This window comes from Diabrotica undecimpunctata, chromosome 2 (assembly GCF_040954645.1).
Source record: "Diabrotica undecimpunctata isolate CICGRU chromosome 2, icDiaUnde3, whole genome shotgun sequence".
In the NCBI taxonomy this organism is placed as follows: domain Eukaryota; kingdom Metazoa; phylum Arthropoda; class Insecta; order Coleoptera; family Chrysomelidae; genus Diabrotica; species Diabrotica undecimpunctata.
In genome coordinates, this window is record NC_092804.1 from 94,166,022 (window position 1) to 94,183,407 (window position 17,386).

General features: G+C 32.2%; 1 protein-coding gene across 4 annotated transcripts in view; it reads left to right on the forward strand.

Annotated features, from left to right (window-relative positions):
• Pi3K92E (phosphatidylinositol 3-kinase 92E) overlaps positions 1–17,386 on the forward strand; it is a 747,272-nt gene that overhangs the window by 551,340 nt on the left and 178,546 nt on the right. For 3 of the 4 annotated variants that reach the window (XM_072523217.1, XM_072523215.1, XM_072523218.1), the window contains one exon: positions 16,811–17,080. The exons of the other annotated variant lie outside the window; for it this stretch is intronic. In XM_072523217.1, coding sequence (XP_072379318.1) covers positions 16,811–17,080 — 270 coding nt within the window. The remainder of the gene's footprint in view (positions 1–16,810; positions 17,081–17,386) is intronic. 4 annotated transcript variants of the gene reach the window in all.

The window sequence follows — 17,386 nt, forward strand, 5'->3', positions numbered from 1 at the left end:
ACCTGCCAGCCGGCTGATTTCAGCCGGCTGGGGTCAACTAACAGGTTTTTTTATATCAATGTTCAGTTGTTATATCTATTTATTTAGATATTTTTTCCCAGAGAGTTGTGTCGGGGAATATTTTACATATTTTAATTTCCAACCTGTTTTATCGAAGCTATCAGTGAATAGTTTAAGATAAATATTAGGTTTTTATGGGATTAAGTCAAAAATATTGGTTGTGATTGTGATGAGAATTACATTTTTAATTATTTAATGTTTGACATTTTGATTTCCATTCAGGAAATCGTTCTCAAAAAACGTTTTTTGTACAAAATGTGTATACACATTTTTACATAATTTGTACAATAAACAAGGTTAAATATTGGAAAACATATCGTTAAATATTAGTTAATTAAAAATGTAATTTTCATCTCAATATCGACCAATAATTGTGGCTTAATCACATAGAAAAATAATATTTGACTTTGCCATAAGAAAGTAGTTCACGGAACCTCGCTAAATAGTTTAAAAAAATCTTATACAGAAATATTAATTCTAAATAGTATGAGGGGTAGCCGACGAAAAATTCGTAAAGACTGAGTTGACTAAAGTTGATTTTGCTTTGTTTTTTTAAACAATCTTAAAAGGCAAAAAGAAAATAATTTGCTTATAAAACGTTTTGTATACATTCTAAAGAAAAACAATCAAATAAATGTTGTAGACCATAAAAAGTTTTTTATGTAGACAAATACCAAATTTAAATACATAAATAATTGAGATAAGAAAAAACGAAAAAACCGTAAACTGTAAGATATTATGTTTGTAGTAATTTATAAATGTTAATAACTTTGTTTTTTGCCTAACGACAGGTAATATAGCTACTTGAAATTATGGCAATTGATGAGTTATTAAAGTGTGCTAAATATCAAGCAGATCAAAAAATATTTTACAATTTATTCAATTTGTTTATCACAGAAACCGATTATTTAAACAACTGTACTTGTCCAAACAGTATGACTACAAGTATTTTGTAACTTGCAATCGATTCTTTGCGCTTTCAGTTTTAGGGTATATTAAAAAAACTTTAACATATTATTAAATTTTTTATTAAAAACCAGTTTGAATAGGGGACTTTTTAGTTTTTAGACCACTTCACGTTTTTTTAGTTTCTTTGACAAGTGAGGATTGTCTATTCGGTTATTTCTTAATATGGGCTATGATCAATTGTCTAGTCAAGTCAACACTATTATAGAAGTTACCCATACTTTTTCAGTAGTCATTCAGACGGTTCATCTTAATTGTACCCATATGGAACATAAGCCCGAGAAAAGTCTTAAATTCTGTTTGTGTTGTCTCTTTCCAAAACGCAATCCTCGATTTTTCTGAACGACTTTGTGCAAATATTTCATCAGAGTCAATCAGGGTCACTTCCACCATTCGTTTAATCTACATTGTCTTCGCGAGATGCTTCTAACAATGATTGTAATTCAGCAGTGGTCAATCTACGTTTATGTTCAAATCTAGCTTTTTTAGATGTCGAAGGTATATTATTTACATCCATTTTTTTATAAATACTATAACTCACTTTTACGGAGGTAATTAACAATAAAAACGTTCTACTAGAAACTATCAACTTATCCAATATTATAAGGCCACTTGAGGCACAATACGTTTTTACTCAATAATAGTTCCTGTATAAGTAAAATTGTTTTTTAATGTGATTCAATAAAGCATACTAGACATATTGCAGTTTTGCCATCACATTCTTCAGAGTATGTTTTAACTTTTTTAACTTTTCTATCGGCCTTTCTACTAATCATGCTTCTTCTTAAAAATTTGTAACATCTTGTACACTTTCTTCTCTTTGTATTATCTACATCTCTTTGCCTGAGATGGTATTTTTGGATGTAACTTGTCGTGAAGGTTACAACATTTCTTTATTTGCAAATGCCTTCGCGAACTCCAGTCTGAACTCAAGGATAGGTTGTCACTTTTTTACGTTTTCTGTTATTTAGCAACTAAGCATTGACTACTGTGGTATTAAATCAGGTATTAAATATTAATTTCACTGCCACTTTTCGGTACCACTTCAGAATTTTGCGTATTGGGCTTTGGTAAGAAGCCACTTGATCACTAAAATCAACACTCTTTTTCACCAAGTTATAATCGAGAATAGTTTGTGGTTTTAGTACTTGTGTATAATTTTTCTTTTCATTTGATTAAACCAAGATACAACTATTATGTTTAAATGATGTAAGGAATAAAACTGGTTTTTTGTCGACCCATTTTATCACTTGTAAAATCAATAATGGGGTTAAGTTCCATCCTGAGTAACTGGTTGCAACTTTTTTAATCGAGATTTTGGTTCTACATGTTTTTATAGTAAAACATCTGCACATGAATAATTCGTTTCTTGAACAATGATTTCAATTCATCGACCAATATTCTAAAATAAGGTCGTCCTTTTTTTCTTCTACATGTGCCGAGCTCGATTATCGAGCGTTGGCTATCAAATTGGCTATAGTAATTTTGTTGACGGCAGCTCGGAAAAGAGATTCAAAGGATCTGTTAAGCCAATCTCTCAGGTTTCTAAGCCATGACGTTCTTCTTCGACCTGGCCCTCTTCTTCCGTCTACCTTGCCTTGTATTATTAAATGGAGTATATTATATCTCTCTGGGTGGCGCATAACATGGCCAAAATATTCAAGTTTGCGATTTTTAACTGTTTTGACGACTTCCGTAACTTTTCCCATCCGATGCAAAACAACTTCGTTACGAACTCTATCCACTAAACTTATTCGTAGGGTTCTCCGACACACCCAGATTTCAAAGGCTTCCAGTTTCTTGAGAAGTGTATCCGTCAAAGTCCAACCTTCGACACCATACAAAAGAGTAGGGAACACATAACATCTCACTAATCAAATTTTCAGACTTAAAGTAATATTGTTTCCACATAACAGATTCTTCATCTTAAAGAATGCAGCTCTGGCCTTGTCTATCCGTATTCTAATTTCTTTGCTCATATCCCAGTTCTCATTTAGATTACAACCAAGGTAAGTGATACTGTTAGTTCTCTCCAGTTGTTCACCATAAGCTGTTACCACTTCCGGTTGTGTTGGCGTTTTACTGACGACCATCACCTTTGTCTTTGCGGTGTTTAGCTTAAGGCCATATTCATCACACATTGTGGTAATCCTATTAATTAGATGTTGAAGTCCTTCGTCGTCCGGTATATTATAAACTGGTTCTCTTTCACAAAGCATTGGGAATATGGTTTACATTCTATATTTAGAAAAATCTTTTACTGCAAGTCTTGTTCAAACTAAACTAAATTAATACACAAAACAAATTAATCTACATATTCTTTTTTTATAGAAATACAGATTCCTGTCGGATTTTTATCAGTGCGGCATGAGTCACTGGTGTCTCGTATATCCGGACCTCTTATCGCATTACAAACATAATTCTCAATTAGCAGTGCGGTACAAGATACATTTGGGTCGAATAATCTTAAAGCCGTAATAAGACCATAAGACCGTATGTTATAAATACATATATCCCTATAAAAATTATCTTGAAAGATGAAAAAAATACAATAAACAAGTGCAATATTAAGTGTTACTTAAAAAATGGTAAGTCATTCATGGGCGTACAGTTAAAAATAAAAGTTTTCAGTGTTCTATTGCTTGACTATTATTATGTGGTATTCTGAAAATGTTGACATTTTTTCCTGGTCTGATCTTCCTCAACTAACGTCATCTTTCTTAAATGGTGAGTTGTGTTGTTCAGGTCTCTTTAAGTGTTTTTGTTGCTATTCATACTTAATGATCTTCTTTAGACAATGTACTAATGTAGTGTTCAAATGTGGCATTGCCTTCATCATGTAGCGCTGATCTTAATTGTCTGATTAGTCGATTATATTTGTGTTCGTCATTAAGATTTCGGCTTCTTGGCCATCTACCTCTTGCTCTTCATTTTTGGACTATTAGTTGTATAATATAATTCGAAGTGTTATTTATGTTTTCTTGATTTGGAATTGTTAATCGTGTAGCTCCATATGAAATAGTAGAAGATGAAAACGGCAGAATATTCATCCATAAAAAAAGGAAACGCGATAAAGATATCTGAAACAACTGTTTTATGTTATAAGAGATGAAATAGTCCGAAATTACCAAAACAGGTGAACAGGGCACTATAAAGAGGAAGTAGAATTAGCTATGAAACAGCTTGAATGGGGAAAAGAAGTAAGCTTAGACCAAATACCAGCAGGAATTATTCAACTGAGAAAAAATATTAAATGGAAAACAATATTCACTCCATTTACAGAAAAGGCGGTGACCGGTGAATAACTTCTAATACCTCTTCATTTGTAATTATATCCACCCAACTTATTTTTAGTATACGGCGGTAGCACCACATCTCAAAGCTTTCAAGATTTTTAACATTCTTCTGTTTAAGAGTCCATGCCTCAACACCGTAAAGCAAAGTACTGAATAGATACTAAGTAGTTAACTAAAAGTGGACGTATGCAAAGAGATGTATGACGTAATTGTATGGTATTCGCTAAATCCTGTCACGTAATATGCCACACATCTCTGTGCGGTAATTCGTTTTATTGCTGCCAGTTTAAGGTGTTATTAGATGCCGCCATGTTTAATTTCTCTCTACCATCGTATTATCTCGGTTAAATCCTATCATTTTAGGCTTCATGTCATGATTAGACCTATAGGACCGGAGATACGCAACTAAGGCTCTTTTGACATAACATATATAGGAGCAAAGATATATACCTAAGGTCGTTTTGACGTGTTGATGTATTTGATTTCTACGTCGTAGTACTCTATTGGTTAAATGGTACCATTTGAGGTACTGTACGTCACAATTGGACAAATAGGATCGAAGATACATAACTAAAGCCCTTTTGCCAGACTTCTTCGTCTTCTAGTTCCATGACCGTTATCGATCGTTGGATATCATGTTGGCTACCATATTTACCATCGTGACTTTATTGACAGCAGCTCTAAATAACGATGTAGTTGATTTTTCATACCATTGCCTTAGATTTTTCAGCCATGGTGTTCTTCTTCTACCAGGACCACGATTACCTTGGATCTTTCCCTGAATGATCAGATGTAAAAGATTATATTTTTCAGGGTGTCTCATAATATGACCTAAGTATTCCAGCTTGCGTTTCTTTATTATATTTACCAGTTGTGTAGTTTGGTTCAGCCGTCTAAGGACCTCCTCATTTCTAACTCTGTCGACCCAGCTTATTTTCAGTAGTCGTCTGTATACCCACAGCCCTATAATATAATATAACTGGTCGGCTTTTAATTTCTGCGGTTGGATCCCAGCTCTCATTGATATTACTGCCGAGATACACGAGTTTCTCTACTCTGTCCAGTGTGGCATCTCCAACTTTTATTCCGTCATCCTGTATATAATTATGTTTGTCTTCGGTTGTCTCCCTTAAGGCTTCCTTAAATATTTTCTCCGAATATAAGTTAAAAAGTAAAGGCGAAAATATACAGCATTGTCTCACTATTCTTTTTATATTTATTTCATCCGACAGTTCTTGTTCAACCTTTATTATTGCCACTTGATGCCAGTATAGATTTGTAATTATTCGTAGATCTTTATCGATCAATCCCGCTGTTTCCAATATTTCTAGCATTTTGTTATGTCAGATTTTGTCAAAAGCCTTTTGCCAGGCTACTCTATTTAAGTTTTATATCTCATAGTATTCTATTAGTTAAATTCTATTATTTGAGGTACGAAACGTCACGATTTTACTAATAAGACCGCAGATACATAACTAAGGCCCTTTTGACAAGCTGATGTATTTTACATTTCTATCTTATTGTATTCGATTGGTTAAATCCTGTCATTTGCGGTACTGTACGTTATGATTGGGCCACTAAAAACGAAGATACGTAACTAAGGCCCTTTTGACGTGATGCTGTATTTGATTTCTATGTCATTGTATTCTATTGGTTAAGTGGTATCATTTGAGGTATCGTACGTCACGATTGGACTAGTAGGACCGAAGATACATAACTACGGCCATTTTGACATGCTACTCCATTTAATTCCTATACCTCATTGTATTTTATTTGTTAAATCCTTTCATTTGAGGTACTGCACGTCATGATTGGACTAATAGAACTAAAGATACACAACTAAGGCCCTTTTGACATTGCTCTGCATTTGATATTTCTATCCCATTGTATTCTTTATGTTAAATCCTATCATTAGAGGTACTATACGTCACGATTGGACTAATAGAACCGAAGATACGTGACTACGGCCCTTTTGACATGTTGCTGTATTTAATTTTTTTATTTCATTGTTTTCAGTTGGTTAAATCCTGTCATTTGAGATACTGTACGTCACGATTGGACTTATAGAAACGAAGATATATAATTAAAGCCCTTTTGACATGCTGCTATATTTGATTTTTCTGTCTTATTGTATTTTATTGGTTAAATCCTATCATTTGAGGGGCTGTACGTCGCGACTGGACCAATTGGAGCGAAGATACAATAGGTAGTTGCAATATATAATAACCCGTTACTTTTAACTAAACATGATGCCAGAATGATTTGTGGGTGAAAAAAATATATATATATTCTTAAATTTACTATTTCGTTGTGGGTAATATTATATTCAACAGCGATGCCAAATTTCTGATGCTAAAATGATTGATAATGAAAGTGGGATATACATTTTCATGTATATAATGGCAGCGAGTAAACGGTAAAACCCTGAACTAAATATATATAATATTTTCACTGTACCATCATTTTAGACTCAAACATTTTCTGGAATAAACTTATATAACTCAGTAAGGGATAAAGAGAGAAAGCAGATATTTTAAAATACCAACACGGTATCAAAACTCTAATCAATGAGATGGTTAAAATTCTTGTAACAGGTACAGGAAAAAAGTTATTAAGGTCTTGTAAAGTAGCGTCGATATACAGATGCTACTTTGCAAAACGATGCTAAATTGATGGTAAAAGCATAATGTATCGATGCGAAAATGATAGTAGGATGTATATATATATATATAAATATATATATATATATATATATATATATATATATATATATATATATATATATATATATATATATATATATATATTTTGGATGGGTTGGAGTCAATAATAGGGCTATTGGTTAACTATTTTTTTATTCTCGAGCTTTCAATTGTGTTTACAATTATTATCAAGAGCTAAAAAAGACAAAATACTTACAAGGTTGAACTAAAAAGAAAAAACAATTTTTGTTCACTTACCAAATAAAAATTAGTTTGGTAAGTAAAAATCACTGCTTACATCTTCAAAATATTTAATACAAAAATGTTTTAATCTAATAAATGTTTCTCCGAAAATTTTTATAATTTTGAAAACATTTTTTTAATATAAAAATAATTGAATTTATAAATAAGTTCAAATAGCAACCAATTACAAATAGCCTCAATGTCATAAATGCCAACATAAAATTTTTATTTTTGACAATTATATTGCCAAAAGTAAAATTTCGTTTAAACATTCTTTTTTGTTTAGTAACAAAAAGAAGAAGATTTATTCACCGTTGACAGATGTCTGAAAGAATGTGACAGATATATGGAGAATTAAATATGACATTTTACAAGTTTTATATATAAATCATAAAGAAAGAATATAATTATAAATTTTGCTTAAATTTTGAATTTCTGATCTTTTGTTTAAACTATTATCATTTTTGCTAATACAAACCATTTCCAAAAAAGTCCTTTTAAATTTATTACTTTCACTACATAAAATTTTAATGTTATCAAAATCCATAATATGTTCTTTATCGATTACATGTTCTGCCAAAGCACAAGATGGTTTTTTAATTCTGCAATCACTTTTGTGAGAAATAATGCGATTTGAAAGATTTCTTCCGGTCTCACCAACATATTCAGCCTCACACTGAGTACAACTAATGCTGTATACTAAATTCGTTTTTTTCAAATTTGTCTATAGGATATTTAGTTTTAGAATATAAAGATGAAATAGTTTTGATGTTCTTTGTTGCTATTTTTATATTGTCAATAACCTTTAGTGTTTGCATTAATTTAGGTGTTAATGATGGTATAAAAGGTAGTGAATGATAATAGATGTTCTGATTGTTAGATACAATGTTTTGAGATTGAGCAAAAAATGGTGTTAAATTATTTATATTACCAATATTAGAAAAAAGCATCCTATGTAGCATATCTGGAGGATAAGAGTTTTCAATTAGAATATTTTTTAATAATTGAAGATCTTCCTGTAGATAATCTGGATGAGAAAGTTTTAAAACACGTTCTTTTAATCCTGTTATAAGGTTCATTTTCATCTTATTTGGATGGTGAGAGTAATAGCTTATAAATCTATTACTACATATGGGTTTTCTGAACCATCTGGTTTTCAACATATTGTCTGTATTTCTTACAATTCTCATGTCAAGGAATGGTAGAGAATTATATCTACCTCTTCCTCAACTGTAAATTGTATATGTTGATTATGACTGTTGAAAATGTTGACTGTTTCATGAATTTTGTGTTTAGGAAGTGCCAAAACTAAATCATCTACATATCTCTTAATAAAAGGAATGAAAAAAGTGCAATTACTGATACAATCACTGATAACATCATCCATGACATAGCTACTTAGAATGGGTGAAAGACTAGATCCCATAGGACTACCAAAAATTTGTTTATAAAATACACCATTAAATATAAAAATATTAGAATCAAAAACAAAGTTGATAAGTGTTTTGAAATGTAATAAGTCAATATTAGTGTGTTGTGAAATCGCATTCCAATGTTTTTCAACACTACTTATGATTAAATCTAAAGGCAAATTAGTAAAAAGAGATGTTACATCTAAACTAACTAAAACATAATTTTGTGGTAATTGGAAATTATTAATGAAAGAACTAAAATCAAATGAATCTTTCATGTAAAAATTGTTGTTTAAATTATAAGCATTAGTTAAGATGTCAGTGAGGAGCTGTGCTATTGGTCCATTAGGAGGGCATAAAGATGAACCAATTGGTCTCATAGATAAAGTTGGTTTATGTATTTTTGGCAGAGCATAAAACCGTGGAGCAATAGAATTATAAATATTGAGCTCTTTTGCTTTTTTATTATCAATAAATTTCTTTATGTTTAATTTAGATACTAGACAATTTGCTTTTTGTTGCAAAGTACAAACAGGACTCCTTCTAAGTGTAGTGTAATACTTAGTATCATTTAAGAGTTCTCCAGTTTTTTGTAGATAATCCTCTTTGTACATTACAACAATTACAAAGGTAACGTAACAGTTACGTTACCTTTGTAATTGTTGTAATGTACAAAGAGGATTATCTACAAAAAACTGGAGAACTCTTAAATGATACTAAGTATTACACTACACTTAGAAGGAGTCCTGTTTGTACTTTGCAACAAAAAGCAAATTGTCTAGTATCTAAATTAAACATAAAGAAATTTATTGATAATAAAAAAGCAAAAGAGCTCAATATTTATAATTCTATTGCTCCACGGTTTTATGCTCTGCCAAAAATACATAAACCAACTTTATCTATGAGACCAATTGTTTCATCTTTATGCCCTCCTAATGGACCAATAGCACAGCTCCTCACTGACATCTTAACTAATGCTTATAATTTAAACAACAATTTTTACATGAAAGATTCATTTGATTTTAGTTCTTTCATTAATAATTTCCAATTACCACAAAATTATGTTTTAGTTAGTTTTGATGTAACATCTCTTTTTACTAATTTGCCTTTAGATTTAATCATAAGTAGTGTTGAAAAACATTGGAATGAGATTTCACAACACACTAATATTGACTTATTACATTTCAAAACACTTATCAACTTTGTTTTTGATTCTAATATTTTTATATTTAATGGTGTATTTTATAAACAAATTTTTGGTAGTCCTATGGGATCTAGTCTTTCACCCATTCTAAGTAGCTATGTCATGGATGATGTTATCAGTGATTGTATCAGTAATTGCACTATTTTCATTCCTTTTATTAAGAGATATGTAGATGATTTAGTTTTGGCACTTCCTAAACACAAAATTCATGAAACAGTCAACATTTTCAACAGTCATAATCAACATATACAATTTACAGTTGAGGAAGAGGTAGATATAATTCTCTACCATTCCTTGACATGAGAATTGTAAGAAATACAGACAATATGTTGAAAACCAGATGGTTCAGAAAACCCATATGTAGTAATAGATTTATAAGCTATTACTCTCACCATCCAAATAAGATGAAAATGAACCTTATAACAGGATTAAAAGACCGTGTTTTAAAACTTTCTCATCCAGATTATCTACAGGAAGATCTTCAATTATTAAAAAATATTCTAATTGAAAACTCTTATCCTCCAGATATGCTACATAGGATGCTTTTTTCTAATATTGGTAATATAAATAATTTAACACCATTTTTTGCTCAATCTCAAAACATTGTATCTAACAATCAGAACATCTATTATCATTCACTACCTTTTATACCATCATTAACACCTAAATTAATACAAACACTAAAGGTTATTGACAATATAAAAATAGCAACAAAGAACATCAAAACTATTTCATCTTTATATTCTAAAACTAAATATCCTATAGACAAATTTGAAAAAACGAATTTAGTATACAGCATTAGTTGTACTCAGTGTGAGGCTGAATATGTTGGTGAGACCGGAAGAAATCTTTCAAATCGCATTATTTCTCACAAAAGTGATTGCAGAATTAAAAAACCATCTTGTGCTTTGGCAGAACATGTAATCGATAAAGAACATATTATGGATTTTGATAACATTAAAATTTTATGTAGTGAAAGTAATAAATTTAAAAGGACTTTTTTGGAAATGGTTTGTATTAGCAAAAATGATAATAGTTTAAACAAAAGATCAGAAATTCAAAATTTAAGCAAAATTTATAATTATATTCTTTCTTTATGATTTATATATAAAACTTGTAAAATGTCATATTTAATTCTCCATATATCTGTCACATTCTTTCAGACATCTGTCAACGGTGAATAAATCTTCTTCTTTTTGTTACTAAACAAAAAAGAATGTTTAAACGAAATTTTACTTTAGCAATATAATTGTCAAAAATAAAAATTTTATGTTGGCATTTATGACATTGAGGCTATTTGTAATTGGTTGCTATTTGAACTTATTTATAAATTCAATTATTTTTATATTAAAAAAATGTTTTCAAAATTATAAAAATTTTCGGAGAAACATTTATTAGATTAAAACATTTTTGTATTAAATATTTTGAAGATGTAAGCAGTGATTTTTACTTACCAAACTAATTTTTATTTGGTAAGTTAACAAAAATTGTTTTTTCTTTTTAGTTCAACCTTGTAAGTATTTTGTCTTTTTTAGCTCTTGATAATAATTGTAAACACAATTGAAAGCTCGAGAATAAAAAAATAGTTAACCAATAGCCCTATTATTGACTCCAACCCATCCAAAACAGTTATATATTTGTTCCAAACGAGTCACAAGTACTTCTTTTTTCTTATTCTTATATATATATATATATATATATATATATATATATATATATATATATTATTTGATTCGATTTGTGATTTAAATCTTGTAGCATTGATTTTAGTTCATGGATATCTGTGCTTATTAGTACTACGTCGTCTGCGAAACGCAAATGGTTGATATACTCCATCTATTTTTAATCCCTTTTCGGCCCAATTTAGTTTTTTGAAGACATTTTCTAATGCCAAAATAAATAACTTGGGTGAGATGGTGTCGCCTTGTCTCACACCTTTGCCAAGGTCTATTTTCATAGTTTCCAGATCATCATCTATTTTTACGTGAAATGTAGCATCATCGTATATATTCTTAAGGAAGGCAGTATATCTTGAATCTACTCTGACGTCGTCCAATGTTGTTAAGAAAGCCCATTTCTCGATACTGTCAAATGACAAATGCCAGATGTAGTGGTATGTTGTACTCTATTGTTTTTTCAATAACTGTTCGGATTGTTTGCAAGTGATAGATAGTGCTAAATCTCTTACGAAAGCCTGCTTGCTCCACTGGTTGCTATGCATCTAGCTTAGCTGTCAATCTATTTGTTATTATTCGGGTTATTAGTTTGTAAAGGTATGACAATTTTTCCATGCTTTTCATATTTTGGTATGCTTTTGGTATTTGTCCTTCCAATAGACATTTATTCAGTAATGCTCTCATTGCCTCTTCTAATGCAGTGCCTCCCATTTTTAGCATCTCTCAAGTAATTTTATCTTTTCCTGATGTTTTCCCATTTTTTATTTGTTTTAGGGCGGCTCTAATTTCTGATGGTATTATTTCAGGGAGATCCTCTGAGCCCACATTTAAGATATGTTTTGTTGGTATACCGGGGTTAGGAATAGTAGAAGTATACAGCTTCTCATAAAATTTTCGGATTTCTCTAACGATCTCTTCCTTATGCGAGCACAATGTTCCACGGTCGTCTTTTATCTTTATGATTTTATTCCTGCCAGTGGATTTACATGTTTTTAGTACTTTCATGTTCTTATTGGTTTCAAGAATCTGCTTTGTTCTATAAGCTCTGAGGTCTTTTCGAATATTTTTCTTAACGCTTCTGTTGAGTGCTTTATAGTCCGGGTTATCTCTGTTCGTTCTTCTTCTTTTCTCTATCTGTTCTAGAGTCTCGGGTTTTAGTTTAGCTTCTTTTTGTTTTCTTATTCTGCAACAAAGTTTCTTAGTGACTGTTTGTATGTCTTTAGTTATTTTCTCAGCTAGTATTGCTACTAGTTTCCGTGCTAATTCCTCTTGGTATTTCTCTTTATTACTGGCTAGGATGTCTGCCGTCGGTAAAGGGTTTGTTGTTAATAGTTTTCGTCTTTCTCCCTTTACGTTAATACGTATATCGGCACGAACTAGTCTATGGTTACTGCCGGCGTTAAATTTGTTCAGCACCTCGATGTTTTTACATATTGATTTATCACTGGAAAGGATAAAATCTGTTACATTCTTAACCTGGCCGTCAGGGCTACGCCATGTCCACTTTCTTTGTATTTGTTTTTTTATAGAACGTGTTCAGGCAAAACATTTTTTCGATGCTTACGTAATGTGCTAATGTCTCTCCTCTGGTGTTTCTGTTGCCTAGACCGAAATTTCCTATGTAGTCTGAGTCGCCTGGTATTCGCCGCCCTATTTTTGTATAAAAATCTCCGGTGATGATAACATAGTGTGTTTTTTCTAGGTCTTTAGATCTGTTATAACTTTGTAGAGTTGTTCTATTGACTCGTCATCCGCAGTGGAAGTTGGAGCATAGCAGTGTATTTATCTGTAAGCTATATTGTGTATTCAGTTTTAATACAAGATATATTACTCTTTCCGACACTGCTGAGTATTTCACAATCTGATGTTCTATTCTTCGGTTGACCATGAAAGCCACTCCTCCTTGGCCGTGATTCTCTTCTGAATTATATTGGTATAGAGTGTGCCCAGATTTTAGGGTGGTCTTTTTCTCTCCTTAAAGTCACGTTTCACATAAGCTTACAATATTCCATTTAATAGCCCCTAGTTCCTGCTCTAATTCCTCTAGATGGTCGTTCGTTCTCATGATTCTAATGTTGTATGTAGCAATTTTATATTTTTGAGACTTAATTTGTTTGTTATTGTCATATATTTTCAATCTTCTGCCTTCCCCAGAATCCTTGAGGCGATCCATATTGGAGTGGGATTCTGAGTTATAAACTCTACCCACCTGGGGTACTATATTTTTGAATCTCGATTTATGCATGAATATATTGAAGGGAAAATGGCAATTAAAATCTTGGCAGCCCTAAAATCACGGGATTGCCACTTCCATCATCCACACCGTACCGAAGGTTTGCTTCTCTGCCGTGGTCTGCCATTGTGGTCTTCATCCGTAACCCTGGACAAGGAACCCTAAAAAGTTGCTAGTTTCCCGGGTCAGGAAACCCCTGGAATCTGCAGAGGGTAGGGAACGATTCCTTTTCCCTTATAGGACTGTTCGAAGAGTTCCTACCCGCTACCCATGTATTATGTATATCTAGTAGTACCTAATTACCATTGCTTTGGTATTTTACTGACATTTAATTTCAATTTATTACATTTAATATATTTATCCATTTAAGAATAGAATTAGGTCTATTAATGACAGTTACAAATTGTTTTTCAAATATGCAATCATTACGGTAGCGGGTAGGAACTCCTCGGTGATACCGTTAGAGAATAGACCTATGTACTTCAGGGATTGGTGCTTATGTCCCTGCGAGCTCATGGACTTTTTCTCCGACGCACAGTCGCTTCACTATCATTACTTATATTGATCTATTATTTCTGGATATCTGGATATTTCTATCCCTTCAATAACTTTTTTGTTCTTAAGGGAAATACTAAGGGAAAAATATACTTTGAAATTGAGAATTATAAACTAATTTCAGCCATATAAATTAATCCCCTGGTCCGGATGGAATTTATCCAATACGTCTACAAATGACGAAGAGATGTGACTAACAGGTTACCTTAGGACTGGGGTATATATCAAAAGCATGGAGGCTCGTAAGGGTAACTTTTATATCTAGACCTGGCAAAACTGTACGGGAAAAAAGCTAAGTCTCAGGAGCCGATAAGTCTGATGTCATTCGTACTGAACATTCTAGAAAAACTGATCGATAGGCATATTAGGAATGGTATATTAGTTGAAAGTATGATACATCAGGCACAGTATGCGTCTAGGGCAGGACGTTTAATACAGGTAGCAGGAGGCAGTTTAATACAGGTAGCCAGAGGCTGTTCGCAGGGGGGCGTCTTATCTCCTCACTTGTTGGAATCTATAGGTAGACTCAGCAATAGATGACTGTGACATATGACGCACAAAGATTTTAAATATTCAATTTAAAATTCGACTTTAGATGTGTTCGATTTGAATTTATTTCAGTGCGAAAACGTGATATTAGAAAAAGATATTATTAAACATAAAAGAGGAACTGTTATAATAATATAGTGTATATTTACGCATACGTGACATTGTGAAAACACAATTCGTGTATTTAAACTGAAATGTGAAATTTGTAATTGTTACGTTATCCAATAAATTAAAAAAGTACAATTTGTATTGGTTTTTGGAACGTGAACGTGGAATATCAGTTGGGCTAACGCAATGGGAACCCGACACCACAGGACATGTCCTTAGCTATATACAGTGCCCAATGTCCTGTACCCAGATACAGGTCTAAAGTACCTTTCCAGGAGGAGATCTCCCTAAGAGAGGGATGGGCAGACAAAACACAAACCAGACTACAGGATTACACCTGGTATACAGACGAGTCTAAAACAGCAGAAGGGTCGGGTGTAGGAATCTTCAGTAGTAGTAGAAATGTAAATAACTCTAACCAGGAGAATAGACCAATTCCAGGCAGATATTTATGCATTGTGCAATAGAAATAATATAAGGGTTTTTGAACTTAAGTAGATCAATATAAGCACTGATAGTAAAGCGGCTGTGGATGCTCTAGAGTAGTGTGAGAATGCTGAGAAGAATTAGATAATAATAATAATTAGATAATAATAATAGTGCGACACTACTAAAGTGGAACCTGCTAAAAGAGCATCTGATACAAAATACTTCGGTCCAGACCCGGCCTTAGGAGTGCCAAAAGCATCTTCCTCTGCACGAAAAAAACATAACTGTTACTAGGAAAATGGTAATGCGCTCAAGCACATGGCAAAACGTATATTGAACACACATGCGCTAATGGAACGCACGTACTGCGGGAAAGCAGAAATCAAGTCAGAATCATAAGAGGCTTCCTTACTAGACATGGGGCCGCCAAGGGGCACCTGTATATATTGTGAATGTTTCATGAAGACTTACACTGTAGACTTTGTAGCAGAGAACTTGAAACTCCTAATGATATTTTGCATGATTGCGAGGCACTAGGTCGTAGCCGGAATTTTTTTGGATCTAAAAACGTATGGTACTAATCCACTTGACCTGTACAAGCTGGTAGAGGGTTCCAGAATTCTGGAGTGGGTATTATGAATAAATGGAAGATATACAACAACCCAATTGGCTTGCAGTACGGCCTGTGTATAACAGACAGCTACCAATAAGGAAAAAAAGTAATTATTTTTAGATATAAATAAATCGTAAAACACAAGTTTGCTGGATTTGTTTTAGTTCCTTTATCTCCGCTGGAAGAGAAAGATTTTATTTATTCTAATTTATGTTTTTAATTATATTTGCGCGTTATTCCCAGAAAATAGAGTAGTTATTACTTGGATTTCACTTTTCCATCTCCAGGTGAGAAGCGGTTTTTAAAATATTTTATGAATAATTAAATTTCGTAATATTCTCCTCGCCCGTGGAAAAAAGGGGAGATTTGTATAATAATTTATAGATTAAGGTACGGTAAATCAGCTTGAGATTGTTTACAAAATGAATGAATGAATTCTCAGCTCTGCAACATTCAAGTATTATTAAAATTCACTTGTAGTTAGTAAATAATAAGTGGCCTAGTTATTTCTAATTCTTTCTTGAGTTCTTTTTTCCAGTCTAGTGTCTTTATTTTACTTACTAGTGTCTTTATTTTTAAAAAACAAATATTTAACTTTTCAGTAAACTACAAATTCGCGTATGCCTGCTATAAATGGTATATGGGTACATTTTGATATCTGAATCTCAAAGTTTTCAAGATCTCAAGCTTCCAAATTTCGACATTTTTAACTTAATCTTCATGTACTTTCTTTGCAGAGCTGTAAAATATGTTTTACTTTTTAGGTCGGAGATGGCAGTTCCAGCAGTTTCTGTTCGATTTGGCCTTATACTAGAAGCTTACTGTAGGGGAACGCAAGAACATATAGGAATTCTACAAAAACAACTTGAGTGCCTTGAGAGATTGAAAATATGTAGTGAAATGGTTAGACAAAGTAAAGATAAAGAAAAAGCCAAGGCAGCACTCAAGGAATACCTTAGTGAATCAGTCACAGAAATGGCCATTACACATACAAGAAGCCCCTTAAATCCAATTTATAGATGTACTAAGATAAAGTAAGTTCTTCAATATGTATAGTGTTAGAGATACATAAAAACAAACAGAAATATACCTGAACAATCGTATCACATCACACAAGAGTGACAGTAGACTACATCATGACCGTTGCTCATTAGCACTACAAGTAGTAAATGAAGGAAACTGTATGAAATATGAATCCGTTAAAATTTTAGAAAGACTAATTACAAAAAAAGACTGTTCCTAGAGATGGCTTTCATAGCACAAACTGAAAACGATATGAACAAAAAAAAGATTGAAATCGTCTCACTGAAATTTATTCGTTTCTTCTAACAGTTGACAAA